Source organism: Haemaphysalis longicornis, unplaced genomic scaffold (assembly GCF_048455015.1).
Source record: "Haemaphysalis longicornis isolate Haplotype H1 unplaced genomic scaffold, Haemaphysalis longicornis Haplotype H1 scaffold_2, whole genome shotgun sequence".
NCBI classification, from domain to species: Eukaryota; Metazoa; Arthropoda; class Arachnida; order Ixodida; family Ixodidae; genus Haemaphysalis; species Haemaphysalis longicornis.
Genome location: NW_027526295.1, coordinates 272,237,456 through 272,253,553, shown reverse-complemented (window position 1 = coordinate 272,253,553; position 16,098 = coordinate 272,237,456). Strand labels below are relative to the sequence as shown.

The 16,098-nt window shown below is 47.7% G+C and overlaps 1 protein-coding gene across 4 annotated transcripts in view; it reads right to left on the bottom strand.

The window, feature by feature from the left end:
- Positions 1-379: 379 nt before the first annotated feature.
- Positions 380-16,098, bottom strand: part of LOC144170722 (2-acylglycerol O-acyltransferase 2-A-like) — a 37,441-nt gene continuing 21,722 nt past the window's right edge. For 2 of the 4 annotated variants that reach the window (XM_077700698.1, XM_077700697.1), the window contains exons 2-6: positions 9,474-9,749; positions 7,449-7,681; positions 5,678-5,852; positions 2,607-2,806; positions 380-1,456 (exon numbers count right to left, since the gene is read on the bottom strand). In XM_077700698.1, the coding sequence (XP_077556824.1) occupies positions 1,305-1,456; positions 2,607-2,806; positions 5,678-5,852; positions 7,449-7,681; positions 9,474-9,730 (1,017 nt within the window). In that variant the 5' untranslated portion in view covers positions 9,731-9,749 and the 3' untranslated portion in view covers positions 380-1,304. Of the gene's footprint in view, positions 1,457-2,606; positions 2,807-5,677; positions 5,853-7,448; positions 7,682-9,411; positions 9,750-16,098 lie in introns of those variants that run through there. The other 2 variants (XM_077700700.1, XM_077700699.1) reach the window with 2 other exon arrangements.

The window sequence follows — 16,098 nt, the reverse complement described above, 5'->3', positions numbered from 1 at the left end:
AAAAGAATACAACCACCTCGGACAGACGGTTAGTTCTGATCCCAACCACGACAGAGAAATCTGGGGCAGAATAATTATGGGATTGGGAGCTCTCGCCAAGCACTCCGAAATAATGAAACGTAAGCTACATCTATCTCTCAAAAAAAAAAACATCTACAATTAGTGCATACTGCTGGTGATGACATACGGAGCTGAAACTTGGCTCCTTACTAAACCAAATATGCAGCACCTGTATAGAGAAGACGTGATACATCGCTGCTACATACTCCAATGGCTGCTTCTCTGCTGAAAAAGCCGTTTATTTATTCATTTATTGGTCGCGCATTAGAACAAAAACACTCGAGCACCTTGCGTGGTTAAGATCACCCGAAGGGATTCATTATCGTCATCACCGGTTTATTATCAGCTCAATAAAACCAACAAGATGCAACACCGCGAAATTAAAGTATCACAGCAGAAGTATCACACAAACACCGACAACAAGCGTGCGTAAACAACCGTACACGGCACGTCGGCTGACTTTATGTATGCATACATGTATATAAAAAACATTTCCGCCGGCCTCGGTTAGTCCTAGTGCAGCACGGGATAATCGACAAACGCTTTTTAAACGCATTTACAACAATGTCAAATGAAATATGTAGGCGCAATATTAACTTCATCCAAGTACGGGCAATATTGCATGAAGAAAAGCCCTGCGAGAGCTGTTAGGAGTGGTTGACGCCGCTGGCTGTCGTTAGCCATCGTCAAATGTGTAACCGAGTGAACGCAAAGCACAGTGGAGAATGAAAGAACGGTGATAACGACCAAAGAGCGACGAGGAAAGAGAAGAGAGTATGGTAGTGGCGTGATCAAGAAAGCTTCGGAGGGGGTGGGTAAGAGGACAGCGGTGCCGCGCTGCGGCAGCGTTTGTATCTGCTGCTTCTGTGAAACGCGCAGCCCGAGCGGACGCTGATGTGCCGCCGCATACAGGGTGCCGAAGCGGACGCTAAGCGGTGGTCCACCGGCTTGCAATCGCTGAGCAAAAATGGCATTACTCACCTTTCTTCAAGCAACAGCTACAACTATACCACCAAGCCAGCCCACCTCCGAGTATCGAAAGTGGTGAGTGAGACTCATACGTGCACTAATACAGCTGCGCTCAAAATTAGCATTGCGGAGAAGCGTAATCGCTGGCCGCTTCTTCGACTTGAGTCGCACGAAGCGCTTTCAAATCCCCAAATCAGTTCTGCTGTATATAGTTCGTTGTCAGTCGAAACACAGTCCTTTGGTTCCGGCTACAGCGCTATATATGAAGTTAAGGCTCAGACGATGACGAGTTTCGATCCAGTGGCGGCGTACTTGTCCTTGTGGTCATTGAAGAGTTGTACTAGTGCGTCCATATACTGCCGATGCACCCGGTCAACCTCTTCTTCGCTGGGGCACTCCACCTTGGGAACCTCCAGGGGCCTCCCCACTGTGCGAGAAAGGGAGCAGTGCAACACAATCACAAGTGCGCCAAATTCAGGCCTAACATAAACCAACGTCCATGTTTCTTGGGTTTCTCAGGGCAAAAAAAAAAAAACATGTGCCGTGGCTGAAATGAATTCGAGTTATTTATCTAGTTCTTGTAGATTGAATTCTTTTGAATCGAATTCTTAAATTGAATTATTTCTTTTTAATTTTCGCGTTATTAGAAGCAAACAGGATGAACTTGCTGCTTTTATTCATACGTGTAGTTCAGATCTCATCGTGGGCACTGAAACGTGGCTTACGTTACAGATCGACAGAAGCGACATTGAAGTCGTTTATTGTGTTTCGTTGGGATCGGGATGGTAGGCGAGGGGGAGGCGTCTTTATCGCGACAAAGAAACCTGTTCCCGTTCGGTTGATTGATGTCAACAGTGTGCTTGAAACGTTGTGACACGTAAACGATCTGCACCGCCCTCCTCTCGCGCTCTTCACCTCCCGTCTCGCTCCTCTCACAACAAACACGATGGCGGATTGCTCAAGCCAACACAATTTTCCCCCACTCGCACTGTTCGCCCGCCACCTATTGGAACTTTGGGTACTTTTGGACTTGGAATAATGCGTAAGGTCCAGACTTGGGCGCGAGCCCTTTTTCTGTAGTTTCTGTCAAAACATTCTTTTCAGTGCGTTTTTTATTTGCTATCGCAAAAAAATCGAACCCGCATCTATTTTCATCAAAAAAAAAAAACACCGCTGGTACCCATTGTGTTATGTTCCGCCTCAAATATGCCTAATGGTTTCTTTTTGCTCAACAGTGCTGACGATATCAAGTGTGCTGTCAGTATTAGTTGTTTGGAAACTTTTTGCCTATGTAACTACATGATCAATATTTCCTTTAACATTTGGCTGGCTGACTGAATATATAGGGACAGACAGACAGACAGACAGACAGACAGACAGACAGACAGACAGACAGACAGACAGACAGACAGACAGACAGACAGACAGAGGGTAACCCAAGAAATACTGTCGTTTCACGCTGATGATGAGATAGCGATGAGTGGCGTTTCATCTCCCGGCAATCAAGCGCTCTGCGTCTGACCTGTTATTATTCATGGCGCAAATAAAGAGTAAAATAGCCCTGATACAGGACTTACCGACCGTGACGATACGTTTACGGCGAGGCACCCAGCCCCAGGTGTACTGTAAGAAGCCTCGACCCCAGAACAGTGGGGGAGTAAATCCAAACAAAGGCTTGAACCAGCCCTGTACGCGTCGCAGCCATGAGTCGTCGGGAACTTCCACTGTCATGAAGAGTTCGTTCTCACCGAACGAGAAGACGGGCACGAGGGGAGTCCTGCATGAACAGTCGCCCGCTTAGACAGGCACCACTCTCTTAAAAGGGCGTGGCCGTGAATTTACACGTTTTATTTGTGGCTGCATTGAGGCATGTAACAAAAGGAATCCCTCAATCGGCTGTGTAATGCAAATTTTGGGAATTAGTTTATCCCCTGTTTGCGGCCGAGCACAAAATAAAGTCTGCAGAAATTCAGATAATTCTTTAATAATGCGTAACATTCTTATGCCGCTTGTCTGCATTGCGATTTCTTTAAAGGGACTCTGCTACACCATAGAGCTACACTTCCGATAAACGCTGTCACTCTTTCCCTCGCCGCTGGAAGCACTGCAAAAGTTAAGTTATCACCAGCGCGGAGCGGCACTGCATGGATTGCTCGTCGCGGTAGATGCGCCTTCCGTTTCAGCTTTGCTTCGTCGGCTTTCTTTTCAATGCGGCTATCGAATGCGTTCATTGCTGCAACTGAAGAAAGCCGGCCAATAGCCGCTACAACGCTCTAAAGACGGTATTCTAGCGACCGAAGAATGCCAAGGCTGGGGAAGAGAAAAAAATATTTTGAGCAAGTTGATAAGTTATCTGGTCAGCATAGAGCAGTAATTTTTGGCTGAGGTATACTTTGCGACCCCCCAATCAAGGTACTGAATGTGTTGGTTGACTAGGTTCTGCAAGCATTTAGGATTTTAAAAAATTTGAAAAAGTGTTGCACGGTTACTTTAAAGCCGGATTTGATGAGTAGCCAAAGACGCTGGTTGCATTATCGTTTTTAAGTTTTCTTAGGTTTCTTTTCTCGAATAATGCAAATTTATACAATTACAGCGCATAAGTGTCTTTGCTTTTCCAATTGTGTATTTTCCCAAAGATCCGAGGTGCAGTGCACGGTCGGTTTGTTTTCAAAATTTTTTTATTCCGAGAGTTTCTTTTCGGGCTTTTTAATTTAGTCCATGGTTTTTTGAGGAGCTGCAGAGATTGGATATTTTTATTTCGTGAGTTCATTTTTGTAAGGAAGAATTCTATTTTCGTTTTAGGTTTTTTCAAATTCTGTTCGACTAGTTATGCCCGCTTACGCTATTATAACGATTAAACGTGTTACTCCCGCTGATTCTGCATTTTTATCAAAATGCAAGGCGTTAGACGGTTTGCCAGTTTTCACAATTTTATTGATATTTACAACGTTCTGTTTCGGGGTCCTTTAGTTTTAATCCTCGTTTTTCGGAGGAGTTGTACAAGATGCATCTTTTTAATTTCGACAGTTCATTTTTCTAATTATGTATTTTTCAATTTGTCTCATTTTTTGTTTATTTTTATTCTTTCTGACCAATTATCTCAATTTACCCTATTATAACGATTATCTGTGTCACTTCCGTCCATTACGCATTTTTTGTGCAAATGCAGCGTGTTTCACGGTCCTGGCTGGGGTGGGGGGCACTTGGCAAAGAATGCTACGCATTAAAAACACCATGTCCTGCTCGCAACTGCAGTGCCGACTACCGTAGTGGCATAACACTTTTGCGGTCAGTTTTCGTGCTATCTCAGTCTTGCAAATTTTAAGCGTAGGTGTATGTGGCTATGTTTCCGCTTATTTTTCTTTGCGTTTAGGACAGAACGTTCTCGAGGTTCTGAGGTACTCAGACTCCGTCCTCTACGAAGAGGCAGAGCAAACCAGTAAGGCGTGTGCTGACACCTGGCGCAGCAAGATGAAAGCTAGTAAATGCGTCACTGTCGCATTTTCACATTTCGCAAAATTCGCAAGCGCAACTTTGTGCTGGTACAATTAGCTGGAGGCTTCAGTAATTACACAAGCACAAGAGTGCGTTTGCAAAGTTTCAGAGGGATGCTATCGCCGTCTGCGTGCGGCAGATGGCAGACGGAACGGCGTTGAAGTTTTTGTTCAGAGCTTTCACGAAGTATGGCGGATAGCTTAGCGTTATTAAGATCGAACGTTAGTATCTTCAGTGCCTGATTTCCCATCCATTAAAAACCACCAATACGCATAAACGCACATTTCCTGCGTTGCCTTTTCCTGCGTTGTGTATCATCGTGATAACTGTTCCATATACAACCAATAAGGTGAGTTAAGATTCCCGCAATATTTTGCAGTTTTCCAGTATCTTTAAACCTCGGGCTGTGTATTCTAATACGACATCCAGGCGGATAGAAGCAAATTAAAACGTCACAGCAAAACAGTTTCTAAAGAGCGAAACAGATGAGCGGAAAACGAAGCGCGTGTGCACGCGTCTACTGCTATGTGAACTGATGGAACTGCCGGCAGACCGCGCGTTCATTGCCCTTAAGACGCGCCGAAGGCGCACGTGCAGCATGTGTCTCGAATGCTTCAAAACGGCAGCACCTGGCCGTCAACGGGTCTTTTAGCCGCTTCAAAAATCGGATCTTTCAGGATGCCCATTTGTCCGCTGCCTGACGAAAAACTACGGCCATTGTAGCCGTGTAGAGCGCTGCAGCCACTGTTACGCGGATCTCCGTAAGACCTCAGTCAAGAAGATGCCCCCAACACGGCCGTAAATGTCGAGAGTCGCGTGTCGTGACCTTTCATCCCCACGGTTCCTCCTCTCTTTGTGCACCTCTAACTAAATTCCCAAGAAGCAAGAAGAAGAAGAAGGAGAAACATTTATTTGGAGCAGAGTTAGTTGACGATGGTGGCCACCGTTTTGACGGCGACCGCGGCCTCCCGAGCGACCAGTTAAGCTTGGGCCTCCTGGCAAAATCAGTGGCACGCGACACTTCTGCCTCGCTGACGGAAGCACATGTACAAAGCATAAGCAATTGACCTGATAGTCTCCACTCCAACAGGATTGCGCAAAGCGACCTGAGCTCACACATGTCAGCACACACATTTCCGAGTCACCCGCGTACCCGTGCCTGATAGCGACGCGAACGAAGCCCTTGCGTCTGGCCAAGAACAGCGTGTAGATCCCGGGGCGGGCGTGGAGTACTTCGGCAGCTCCGCCCACCACAATCACAGCCGCGTTTCCCGGCGTCTTGCTGCCGAGGATCCAGTCCAGGCTTTCCTTGGATGCGCTGCACATACCTGTGACCAAGGACCAGAAGGTGGTAGCTCACCATGGTGGAAATGGAGTATGGCACTTTCGTTATCATTCGCGCAATTGAGTAGAAACATGCGCTACAATTTATGACGGCGACTATGGGACAGAAAAATATGTGCTGAATCACAGCACCCAGTTACTGTCGAGCTCTTCCTAGCAGTTTATTCAAACATTTTCCTCACTTCGAGAAAACTTGCTGCGGTGTTCATTGCGTCGCCTTGCGCGCGTGGCCAGTTGCGTTAACCTATACCTAGCCTATGAGTTGTCTTGGTGCCCGCCTGTCAGCGGGAACTATTCAATGGCCTTTGCGTGTATCCACAGCTTCCTGTCGCCAACTATTGCGCGCGTTTGATAGTTATCAGGAATCCTTTGAATAAACGCTACCGGCGCCGGAAGGCCGGTACGTCGAAAGCCGGGAACTACGGCCGTGCAAGCATGTCCAGGAACGCTGGTAAGCGAAAGCAATAACCCGCAGAATAGCTGCAAAATGGCAGTGACGGCTATTATACATTTTATTTATCGGTCATGCTTAGCACTACTGCTCTGTAATCTCCGAAGTAAAGCACTAGTAAATGCACTAAGGTGTCAGTATCGCGCATGAAGGCCATGTATATCAGTGCATGCACTGACAATAGGGATGGTGCTAGGCACGTTGTGGTCTATTATTAGTGGGAGGCTGCACTCCGCTATGATCTGTACGACCAAAGCACTTTTCGTCTTGGTACTCGTTAACATTGACATGACCCATACGGTCAAGGCGTGAGAATTCTGTTTAGCTGGTCGAGCGAAGCCGGTGACAATCGATTACTGGTAATCGTTGACGGGTCTTGCTGAGAACACACTCAACGTGTTAGCAGTTTTGAAGCCGTTTCGGCCATCAGGTCAACGCCACACCGTTACTTTACCTGAAAGCACGGTCTTCAAAATCGAGCTATTCTGTCCTACGCTCGACCCGCCGCGATGGCTCAGTGGCTAAGGCGTTGCGCTGCTGAGCACGAGGTCGCGGGTTCGATTCCCGGCCGCGGCGGCCGCTTTTCTGATGGAGGCGAAAAGCAAAAACGCCCGTGTGTACGAGATTTCGGCGCACGATAAAGATCCCCAGGTGGTCAAAATTAATCCGGAGCCCTCCACTACGGCGCGCCTCATCGCCTGCGTTGCGTCGGCGCGTTAAACCCTACAATCAATCAATCAATTGTCCTACGCTCGAGGCACGGGGCATCCGATTGACCTCTGTCCGCTACTGTCACCGTCTCCAGCCGGGGAGGCCACATCTAATTCATCGGTCTTTCACTGACGTGCATCTGTGGTAGCCAGACATCCTTGCGCGACGGAATCATGTTGCAGCGAATGCATAGGATTTCTTCACCGGGTCTAGGCCTTACATCTATCGCTGAAATACGCGAAAAGGCGCCATGGGTAACCGCTACTAGTGGATTGCTTGTGCCGCCTCATAGTTCTTATCTTTCAGGCTGCTTTGAAACATAAAGTGTCGAACAACTTGTAAAGACTTCAGCATTGGTAGATTTTCAGACATGCAGGAGGCGGCGGGTGTCACTATGTTCACCGGTGAAGGTACGTACCCCCAGAGAGCAACAAGTCCCGGTGGAAAGGCAGGTAGAACTGGAAATTCAGCGTGGCCAGGTGCGTCCGAATTCCGGGAAAGAGGCAGCTGAAGTTAGTCGCGTCCGTGGCGAAGTTGCAAACTCCTCCCGCAACCATGACGCCATGCGGGTGGTACCCGAACAGGTAGTTTCGGTCTGCCGGGAGGTCACACGTCTTTACGAGCTGGATCGGGAAGTAGTCCCGGAAGTATCTGCGTTAAGTACACATTTCCTCAGATTTAATACAAGAAATTTTATTTGGTAGTGAGTAGCTTGTTCTAGCATGCACAGAGGAAGGAAATCTTGACAGAGTGTCTCGCTCTCTCGATACGTGGAGATGAAAAAGGTGGCGTATTTCTCAGGACGCCACGGGGATAGCCCCGCGGTTATACCTATTCGGCAGCCTAGGAAACCGTATGTACGCGTCTTCAAAACTTAACTGAGAATCTCCAAATCACCCTAAGAAGACTTGCAACACTTTTGATAACTGCTTTCCCCCTTTCCTTCGTACCTCGAAGCACTGCTAAAGCTGCAATTACCGGCAGCACTTCGCGGCACTACGTCATTTTGCTCGACGCAGCAGGTGCGCATTTAAGATTCTTCTTGACGCTTTCAACGATTTTCTGTACAGTCGCTATCGAATGTGTTCGTTGCTAGAACTCAAAGTTAGCCGGCCGATAGCCGAGTCATCACTTGAATAACGTCATTCAAGTGTCCAGTGTCCAAATTGCGAAAAAGAGATTCAACTTTTGATAAAGTTCCTAAGTTACCTAATGGGCATAGAGCAGTAATATTTGGCTGAAACACTTTGTGAATCTCAAATCGAAGTATTGGATGCGTTTGTTGACTAGGTTCTGAAAGCATTTCATATTTTGAAAAAAAAAAAATAGTTCAAGAAAATATTGCATCCTCCTTTTAACGTGCATATAGATGATGATTGGTGTTTGTGTAGGCAGAAACGCATCGGTCAGCAAGAAAGTTTGGCGTCATTACAGAACGCTCCTGGCAAACAACCTTTCACATTTTTCCCCTGTTATTGTTGCACTTTTACTCCGTATACTTCGACGGAAGCCTCGCGAAAATACCGGCAGACTTGCGTTTTGCTAGTTATTTGAGGGGTTTGTTGAACGCGCGTTTTTTTATAGCAGTAATGTTGCCTCTAAAAAGCAGATTTAACATACATCATTCCGTGAGACATTTCGTGTGACTAGTAATTACAAAAAAAAAACAATGTTTTGATTGGCTGGAGTGAATCCATCCCCCCAAAGGCGTTGCTAGCCTTGAGCCGGTCTAGACCAAATTGCATTTACCCTTGAATAGTTTCCGTGAGAGTAGCTCACGTAGCTGAATTTGTTTTTTTCTACCTCAGTTTTAGTTCGTCCATTGACCTTGTGCTTATCGCAGTTCCTGGATGACCTCCAACTTCACTCTCTTAACTTTAGTTTCTCACGTCTGGCCAACATACATACATACATACATACATACATACAAACATACATACATACATACATACATACATACATACATACATACATACATACATACATACATACATACATACATATACATACATACATACAAACATACATACATATACATACATACATACAAACATACATACATACATACATACATACAAACATACATACATATACATACATACATACATACATACATACATACATACATACATACATACATACATACATACATACATAAATTAGTGTTTCCGCGGTAGGATTTGTCAGTGTTAATCGTTTTCCGAAATTTCGCATGAGTGGAAACCTAAAATGCCAACAGCCTTCCTTTTACTACTAGCCGGCATTTTCGTTGTAATAGAGACACTTCTAAGATGTCTGCCATTCGTTTTCCTTATAAGGAGAGAATTTCGAAAGCTTTCCGTGCTTGGTTCAATCACAGTCTTTAATTTAATACTAATTACGTTTATGCGGTTGTTTGTGAGGACTTGCTGCATTTTAGAACATCCAGCAAGAGTGAACTTGCTTCCAAATGACCCAGGAACGAGTCCAGTTGCTCCAACGACCTCCACGGGAACACGTCTTCCTGTCCCAGTACATCCAGGCGGCGTAGAACAGGGACAGCGGGTAGTAGCGGGTGCACAACAAAATGTACACAGCAAACAGCAGAGAGACAAAGCCGAACAAACAGAATATGAAACTGTATGCCAGCGCCGCCAGTGTCTCAAGTCGTCGGTGCAAAGGAAGCCTCAGGGGAGTCCACTTCGCGCCCAAGAACCCCATGATTCATTCGGTTCCAGCTCTGCGAGCAAACAAAAAAAAGACGCTTTCGTTTACGTCGTGTTCGCTTACACGGCGTATCTGGTACAAGCTTAGGTAAGTATTGACGCAACATTCTTGTTTTTTCTGCTGCTGTCCCACCGGTCGCGGCGTAAATAATATTCACAGCTTTGTTTACTCGTGCCTGTTTCGCTTTCGACGAAAAAAGCCCCTGAGCGGCCACCGTGCTGCAAAAACCATCCTGTCATGTTCTAGTTGGGGGCGCCCGCTCCGCAGACTTCAGGCCTTACGATGCGCGGCTCGTTGCGGCGGCAACATTGTGCTGGCACAACCTGGCAGCAACAGTCAGTAGTATTGGCTCTATGGCAGCAACCTTTCCTCCATGGCAGCAACGGTGAAGTGATAGAGGTATATCTCCAGCTACAACAGTTCGCCGCTCAATAGTATCGAACTTTTGGCGTCAACAACGCTGCGCGAGAACAAAAAGAAGTGAAAATATAGGCGAAAATTGAGCTTCGCATCTTCACTCATGCGGACGGTGAAAGCGGTCACCCAATACCTGCCGGAATGGTAAACCTAAAGCGTCAGACTCAAGTGCGCGGGATAGATCCTTTTTCCGGCGCAGCAACCGGCCCTGCGAAAGCTCCGCGCTGCCGTTTGGAAGGATTCGAGATTCATGCTGCGCGTGCGACTGCAGCGCGTATTCAGAATTATCGGACGCAGCGACTACGTGCGGTGCGCCCCCATGCGGCAGCCTACCGTACCGTTTCTCGCACGCAATGTTGTCAGTGACGTTCTGCGCCCCGTCATTGGCTGACACTGGCTGCTGCCACGCGGCAAATGCAAATGGCGAGGGCTAGCACGTTTGACGCGCTGCCCGACCTGCTGCCGGAGCGGGTAGACGCGAGGGAAGACGGGTCGTTCGCCGCGCACATGTATCCCTCTGCAACGCTGAACGACAAATCCAGGATCGCCACCTTACTGTGGCTACTGACCCCGAAGCGTAAGGCGTTGCTTCAGCAGATGGCGTCCGAACAGGAGCGGGAACTTTTCCCCATCATAAAGTGTTCGCGCGATGCGAAAAGGGCCCGATAACACTACCCCGTTCCGAACTTAAAGTCGAAGCTTAGGCGTCCTCCATATTTTTTTTCGAGCTAGTAACTTAATCAGCTCCATCATTTTCAGGGAGTCGTTCCTGCTGCAAAGTAAACGCATAGCGAAAACTCGTACTTGAAAACGCCCGATACAGAAGGGCCACCTTCTTGTTTTGTCAAAAGAACTCAATATGCCAACAATGGCTCAGTTGTCAGCAGTAAAAATAATTTCCCGGCGCACGATAAAGATCCCCAGGTGGTCAAAATTAACCCGGAGCCCTCCACTACGGCGCGCCTCATCGCCTGCGTTGCGTCGGCGCGTTAAACCCTACAATCAATCAATCAAAAATAATTTCCTTCTTTGTAACAAGTGTAACCAAAACTAGCAGGCGCCCTCGTTCCGTCGATGAGTGTTCCAGATTCATAATAAGCTTTACTTTAAAATGCCGTACATCTGGACAAAATGGGAACAATATGCGTGCTATATTGAGAAAAATTCCAACAACACAGCCTTTGTCTAGATTAGAACATTGAGGTTGTTTAGGTTGTTTTGTTGCTGGTTTTTGTGCCTGTCGTAGATGACAAGTTTTTCTCGCACATACGACAACAGCAACAAAGCAACCTTGCAAGCGGTTTCGATTATGCAACCACGAGGGGCCCCTTTCGCACTTGTCGGACCCCGGCCCCATAACGCCGGCCTTGCCCTAGGGGCCTTGTGCCCCCCCTTCCCCATGTCTGGCTTGATGAGAAAGAGAGAGCTCTTTTTTAGTTCAAAGCAGAGAGGTCTGCCGGCATGTTGTCGCCTACATTCTGCTTGCGGGGATAAGGAGGGGGGAATAAATGCCCCAGAGGAAGCACGGCAGAAAAGCGAAGGGCAAAAAAGACGAGGCAGCAGCGCTAGCGAAGGAGCTTGCCTTACACAAACGAAGCCGCCACTCAGCACCCTTTCCTGCACCATGCAGACTCTGGCCTCAGAATGAGCCTACCGGAGCAGATTCCACGACGACTTAAGACTCTTAACCACCATTCGCGTCTTAACGTAGCACTCACGAACTCCTACCCCGATCGCCTCTGTGACGTTCGGACGTTGCCACCGGTGCTACAGTTCGTACTATGCTGAGTGCGACAATGCCCGTCCTTCGCGGGGACGGGCCCAAGCGCGCTCCTGCTCCGATAGCCGCTCCCTGCACCTCAGGGAGCAGCGTTCCTCCCCGTCTCGTTCTCAGGCCGGAATGCTGGAGCGCGCTATCGGATAACCCCTACGGCGGCTTTCTGCGCCGGGATCGCTTGGCGTCGGGTGGAGAAGGCAACCCCGGTGGCTTGCTCCGGCGCCTTCTTATACCTTCCACAGGTTGCGTGGGGAAAAAAAAAAAAAGGGGGGGGGGGGGGGGGGGGGTCCGTGCGGTCACTGTTCGCTCCCCGCGCGTACTTGTCGCCTCCACCAGCGTTGCCGGCACTTTAAGTATGGTCTAGCCACCATACTTTAGGATCGGCTTGGGCCCGTCCCAGCGAAGGACGGGCATTGTATACGCACGCGGGTTAGTACGAACGGTAGCACCCGTGGCCATGCCGGAACGTCACACCTTGATCTAACGACAAATCCTTATTGTGACAACTGTGGACTGCCGGAAGCAGTTGAGCACATCTTGCTAGAGTGTCCAACATACAGCCTTAAAGAAATCACCTCGCACAGAAGATTCATCGCATCAGCTACAGATCTATATATCTCCGAGCTCGGAGTCCGAGCTCCGGCCACGGTATACCGCGGCCGCTTCTATCATCTCAGCGAAAAGTGTTGGTTGCATTATTTGATTATTTATACCATAAAGGTGTCTCAGATGCAATCTTGAACTTCATATCCTCCTCCTGTGAGACCATCTTGACTTTTTCTTTACCCACGCAAAGCTTCATGTTAACTTTTTAATCTCTCCCTTGATCGGTATTATTTGGCGATACCTTTGTCTTCTACATTCGCTGATTTGCAGTAGGGACAAAATGTATCCACGTATGATAGAAGGTGCGCGCTCAACCTCCTATTATCAAAGCATGAAATTACCCACCTACACCCCGCTTTTTTTCCATAGCTGAAAACCTTGGATGCCCCAAAGCTTATTGATTTGATTGGTTATGAGGTTTAACGCGCCGACGCTACACAGGAAACGAGGCGCGCCATACTGGAGGGCGGCGGAATCATTTTTGTCACCTGGGGATCTGTAACATCCGCACAAATCTCGAACACGCAGGCGTTTTCGCTATTCATAAGGTTTATTCAAACTCCTTCGTTTGCGTTGAGTCTGCTTTACAAATCCTCCTCTAGATTTTGAAGCGGCGTTGCACCACCTTCGTCGCTATCCGCTGCGACAGAGTGAGGAGGCAGTCTACGTTGACTTCGTCGCGAACCAGTTCGTGTATCCGTGAATGCGTTCGTCTATTATGCCACAGGACAAACTTTCGAATGAAAAGGAGAACTTTGGCTGGCTGGGTTTAATCGAGAAACGGGTGCCTTCTTGTGTGCACTGCATGCAGTGCGTATTTTGTTTGACTGCGGTAATAGTGTGACGCATGATGTAGCCGTAATTAGCTAAAAAGAGGACGCGGGTTCGATTCCCGGCCGCGGCGACCCCTTTTCTAATGGAGGTGAAAAGCAAAAACGCCCGCTTGTACGAGATTTCGGCGCACGTTAAAGACCCCCAGGTGGGCAACATTAATTCGGAGCCCTTCACTACAGCGCGCCTCATAGCCTGCATTGCGTCGGCGCGTTAATCACTACAATTAATCAATCAAAATCAGTTAGCTAAAAAGCAAGAAAAGGCATTAACACATCCTGGGTCGACACTTAAACTCAAATGCATGCGTGAAGAAGTAGAAAGGGCGAAATTTCTTCTCAAATGTCGAGGACGTCGTATAGGTTCCGTCGTCGTTTTCGAAAGAGTAATACGTCGAACATCCCGCAAAACAGCCCCCGGGAAAAGATAAGGTGCATTCGCTTTTGGTGAAACAATTTACGCACGCGTATTGTCTAGCGGTAGCCGGATACGATTATTTGCTTCTCGCATGAACCTATACCTTATCTAAACCGCAGTCCTTTGGAGTTCTATTTTGAGAGCCTTAATTCAAGATCACAGACGCATTCGTGTGGACTTGTGATACGGCGGACAAAGGAGCTGATTTGCGCAACCGAGTGGAAGGTACGGCGCAGGAACTAAAATTTCTGTGGCGTACCAGGTATTGTGTAATCACAAAGCGGCGTTGAGGTTCGCGGGTGCCACCGGCAGAGCAATGAAGTCGCATTGTCAAAGCCAGTGCTGCAAACTACTAGAAATATCGACGAGGAAGTGAGAGGGCTACCTGAGAGAAAGAGTACGCAATTGATTTGCTGATAGGGAGAAGTAGATAAGCTTTATCAAAAACCAGAGAGTCCGGCTGCGTGAGCTATCAGCCACGTTCTCTTCTGATTTGGAAGCGAATGAGGAGGAGCACAGGGAATAAAGAGAATAGATTAGTCTACCACATTTAGAAGAGATCACCAAGGTGGAGTAAGTTTCCACTGAGGAATGTTTGACATCCGCCTCAATGCAGCCGTACTGCTATAAAGGAAAGCTGTACAGCTTTCTCAAAAACTTCGCAGTTGAAGAAAAACTGGTCCTGGTCCGGGATTCGAACCCGGGACCACCGCTTAACCGGAGCAGTCGCTCTACCAACTGAGCTAACCAGGATTTTGTTTTTACACAACGTTTATTTACACAGATGTACATATATACATGATGCACTGACAAGCACGAGGCACTGACGACGACAGACGTAAATACTGTCGCGACGGAACGTTCAGTCACGACTCCAGCGAGTCTTCACCTAGTCACAAAATACACAACGCATATAAGACTGTAGGTACAACGAAGGGTTCTAACAGGAAACTATGACGGCACAAAACACTGTAAAATCCATAGTGCTATAGGCACCGGTCACTGCTCAGAGGGCGCGACGAATAAGTACACCCAGCGCCGCCCCGCGGAAGCTTGAGCTAACTTTGGGTCGGTGAGAGGCAGACGGCGGCCGCGCGTTCATATATTCGGCACCTCTCGGTTTGTTTTTGCGATTCTGCAATTGTTTTTGAAAGGTGTCTCGACCTTGTTCTGGCAAATAGTTTCCCCGTGTCTCAAGTGCTTCTGTGCGATTTCCGGACAATTACGGGGCTGAACTACCACTGTCGGCCTCGCGTGCACGAGAAGTTAGAGATTGTACGTTCCCGCGAGCGTGCGCCGTGAAAGAAATTGACGGGACAGACATCGTTGCGAAGTCCCATTCTCAGCAAGGGAGGCTTATTTACAGCGCCAATTTAGGTCTGTAGCCAGCGTATACAACGGCGCTCCACGACAGAAGCGTGTTTGTGTTATTGTTTCCTCTGTTCGCGCAACCACACTACAGTTACTTTTTCGGTTGCCCTTCTTCAGCTCAGTTGGTGTTGTCACTAATTAACAACGCATTCCAAACGTTATTAGCTGTTGACAAAGTAAACGCAGTTCCACACAGTTCGAAATCTGCTGCGGAGCGGTGGCTGTCTTTACAAAGAATCCGTTTAGTTTCGGCTTCTATCTTGTGAGTAACGTTAGAGTCGTCTTAGTTGCTAATTGGGATACAGTTTGTTCAGGCCGTTCAGAATTCTCCAAAAAAGTATTTCCTCCTCCTCCGCATCCTCTGCTTAAACAATAATAACCCCAACTTTCAGAGTACGCAAAAGGCATTAAAGAAGTCAGCGCGAGTGAATGCAACCTTGCCTTTGATAGCGTTCCACACTCTCGCTTTGAATGCGTGGCACGACTATGTACACTTCGGGGAACAAAGTAGGGCAGTAAGCGGGATGCGTATTGACCGTCTTGACATTGCTTTTGGCATCACCCGCGAAGTGCTGTGAATGTATATTTTTGTGCCGCCGTTTGGTACCCGTTCGGTGCCGTGAATGTCGCTAAAAAAAGGTTACTGCTGATAAAACAATAGTGGCGGAAGCGGTAATACCTTGTGTTATGCAACTACTACGACGGCATGCGATTCATCTCAGCGCGTGATGTGTATGAACACTGAAAGCAAACGTTTTAGTTTTACGGCCCTTCATGTCTGCGCTGCGCATAAACGGTAATCGTACTCATAAGTTTACTCCTTCCACTGATAAAAAATGTCACGACTTTCTTACTTCCTTGACTTTTCTTACTGCTAAAATCATTTCTTGTGACGCTTATTCTCCCAAGGCTGCCCGAGCGAGAAACCTGTACAGAACGATGG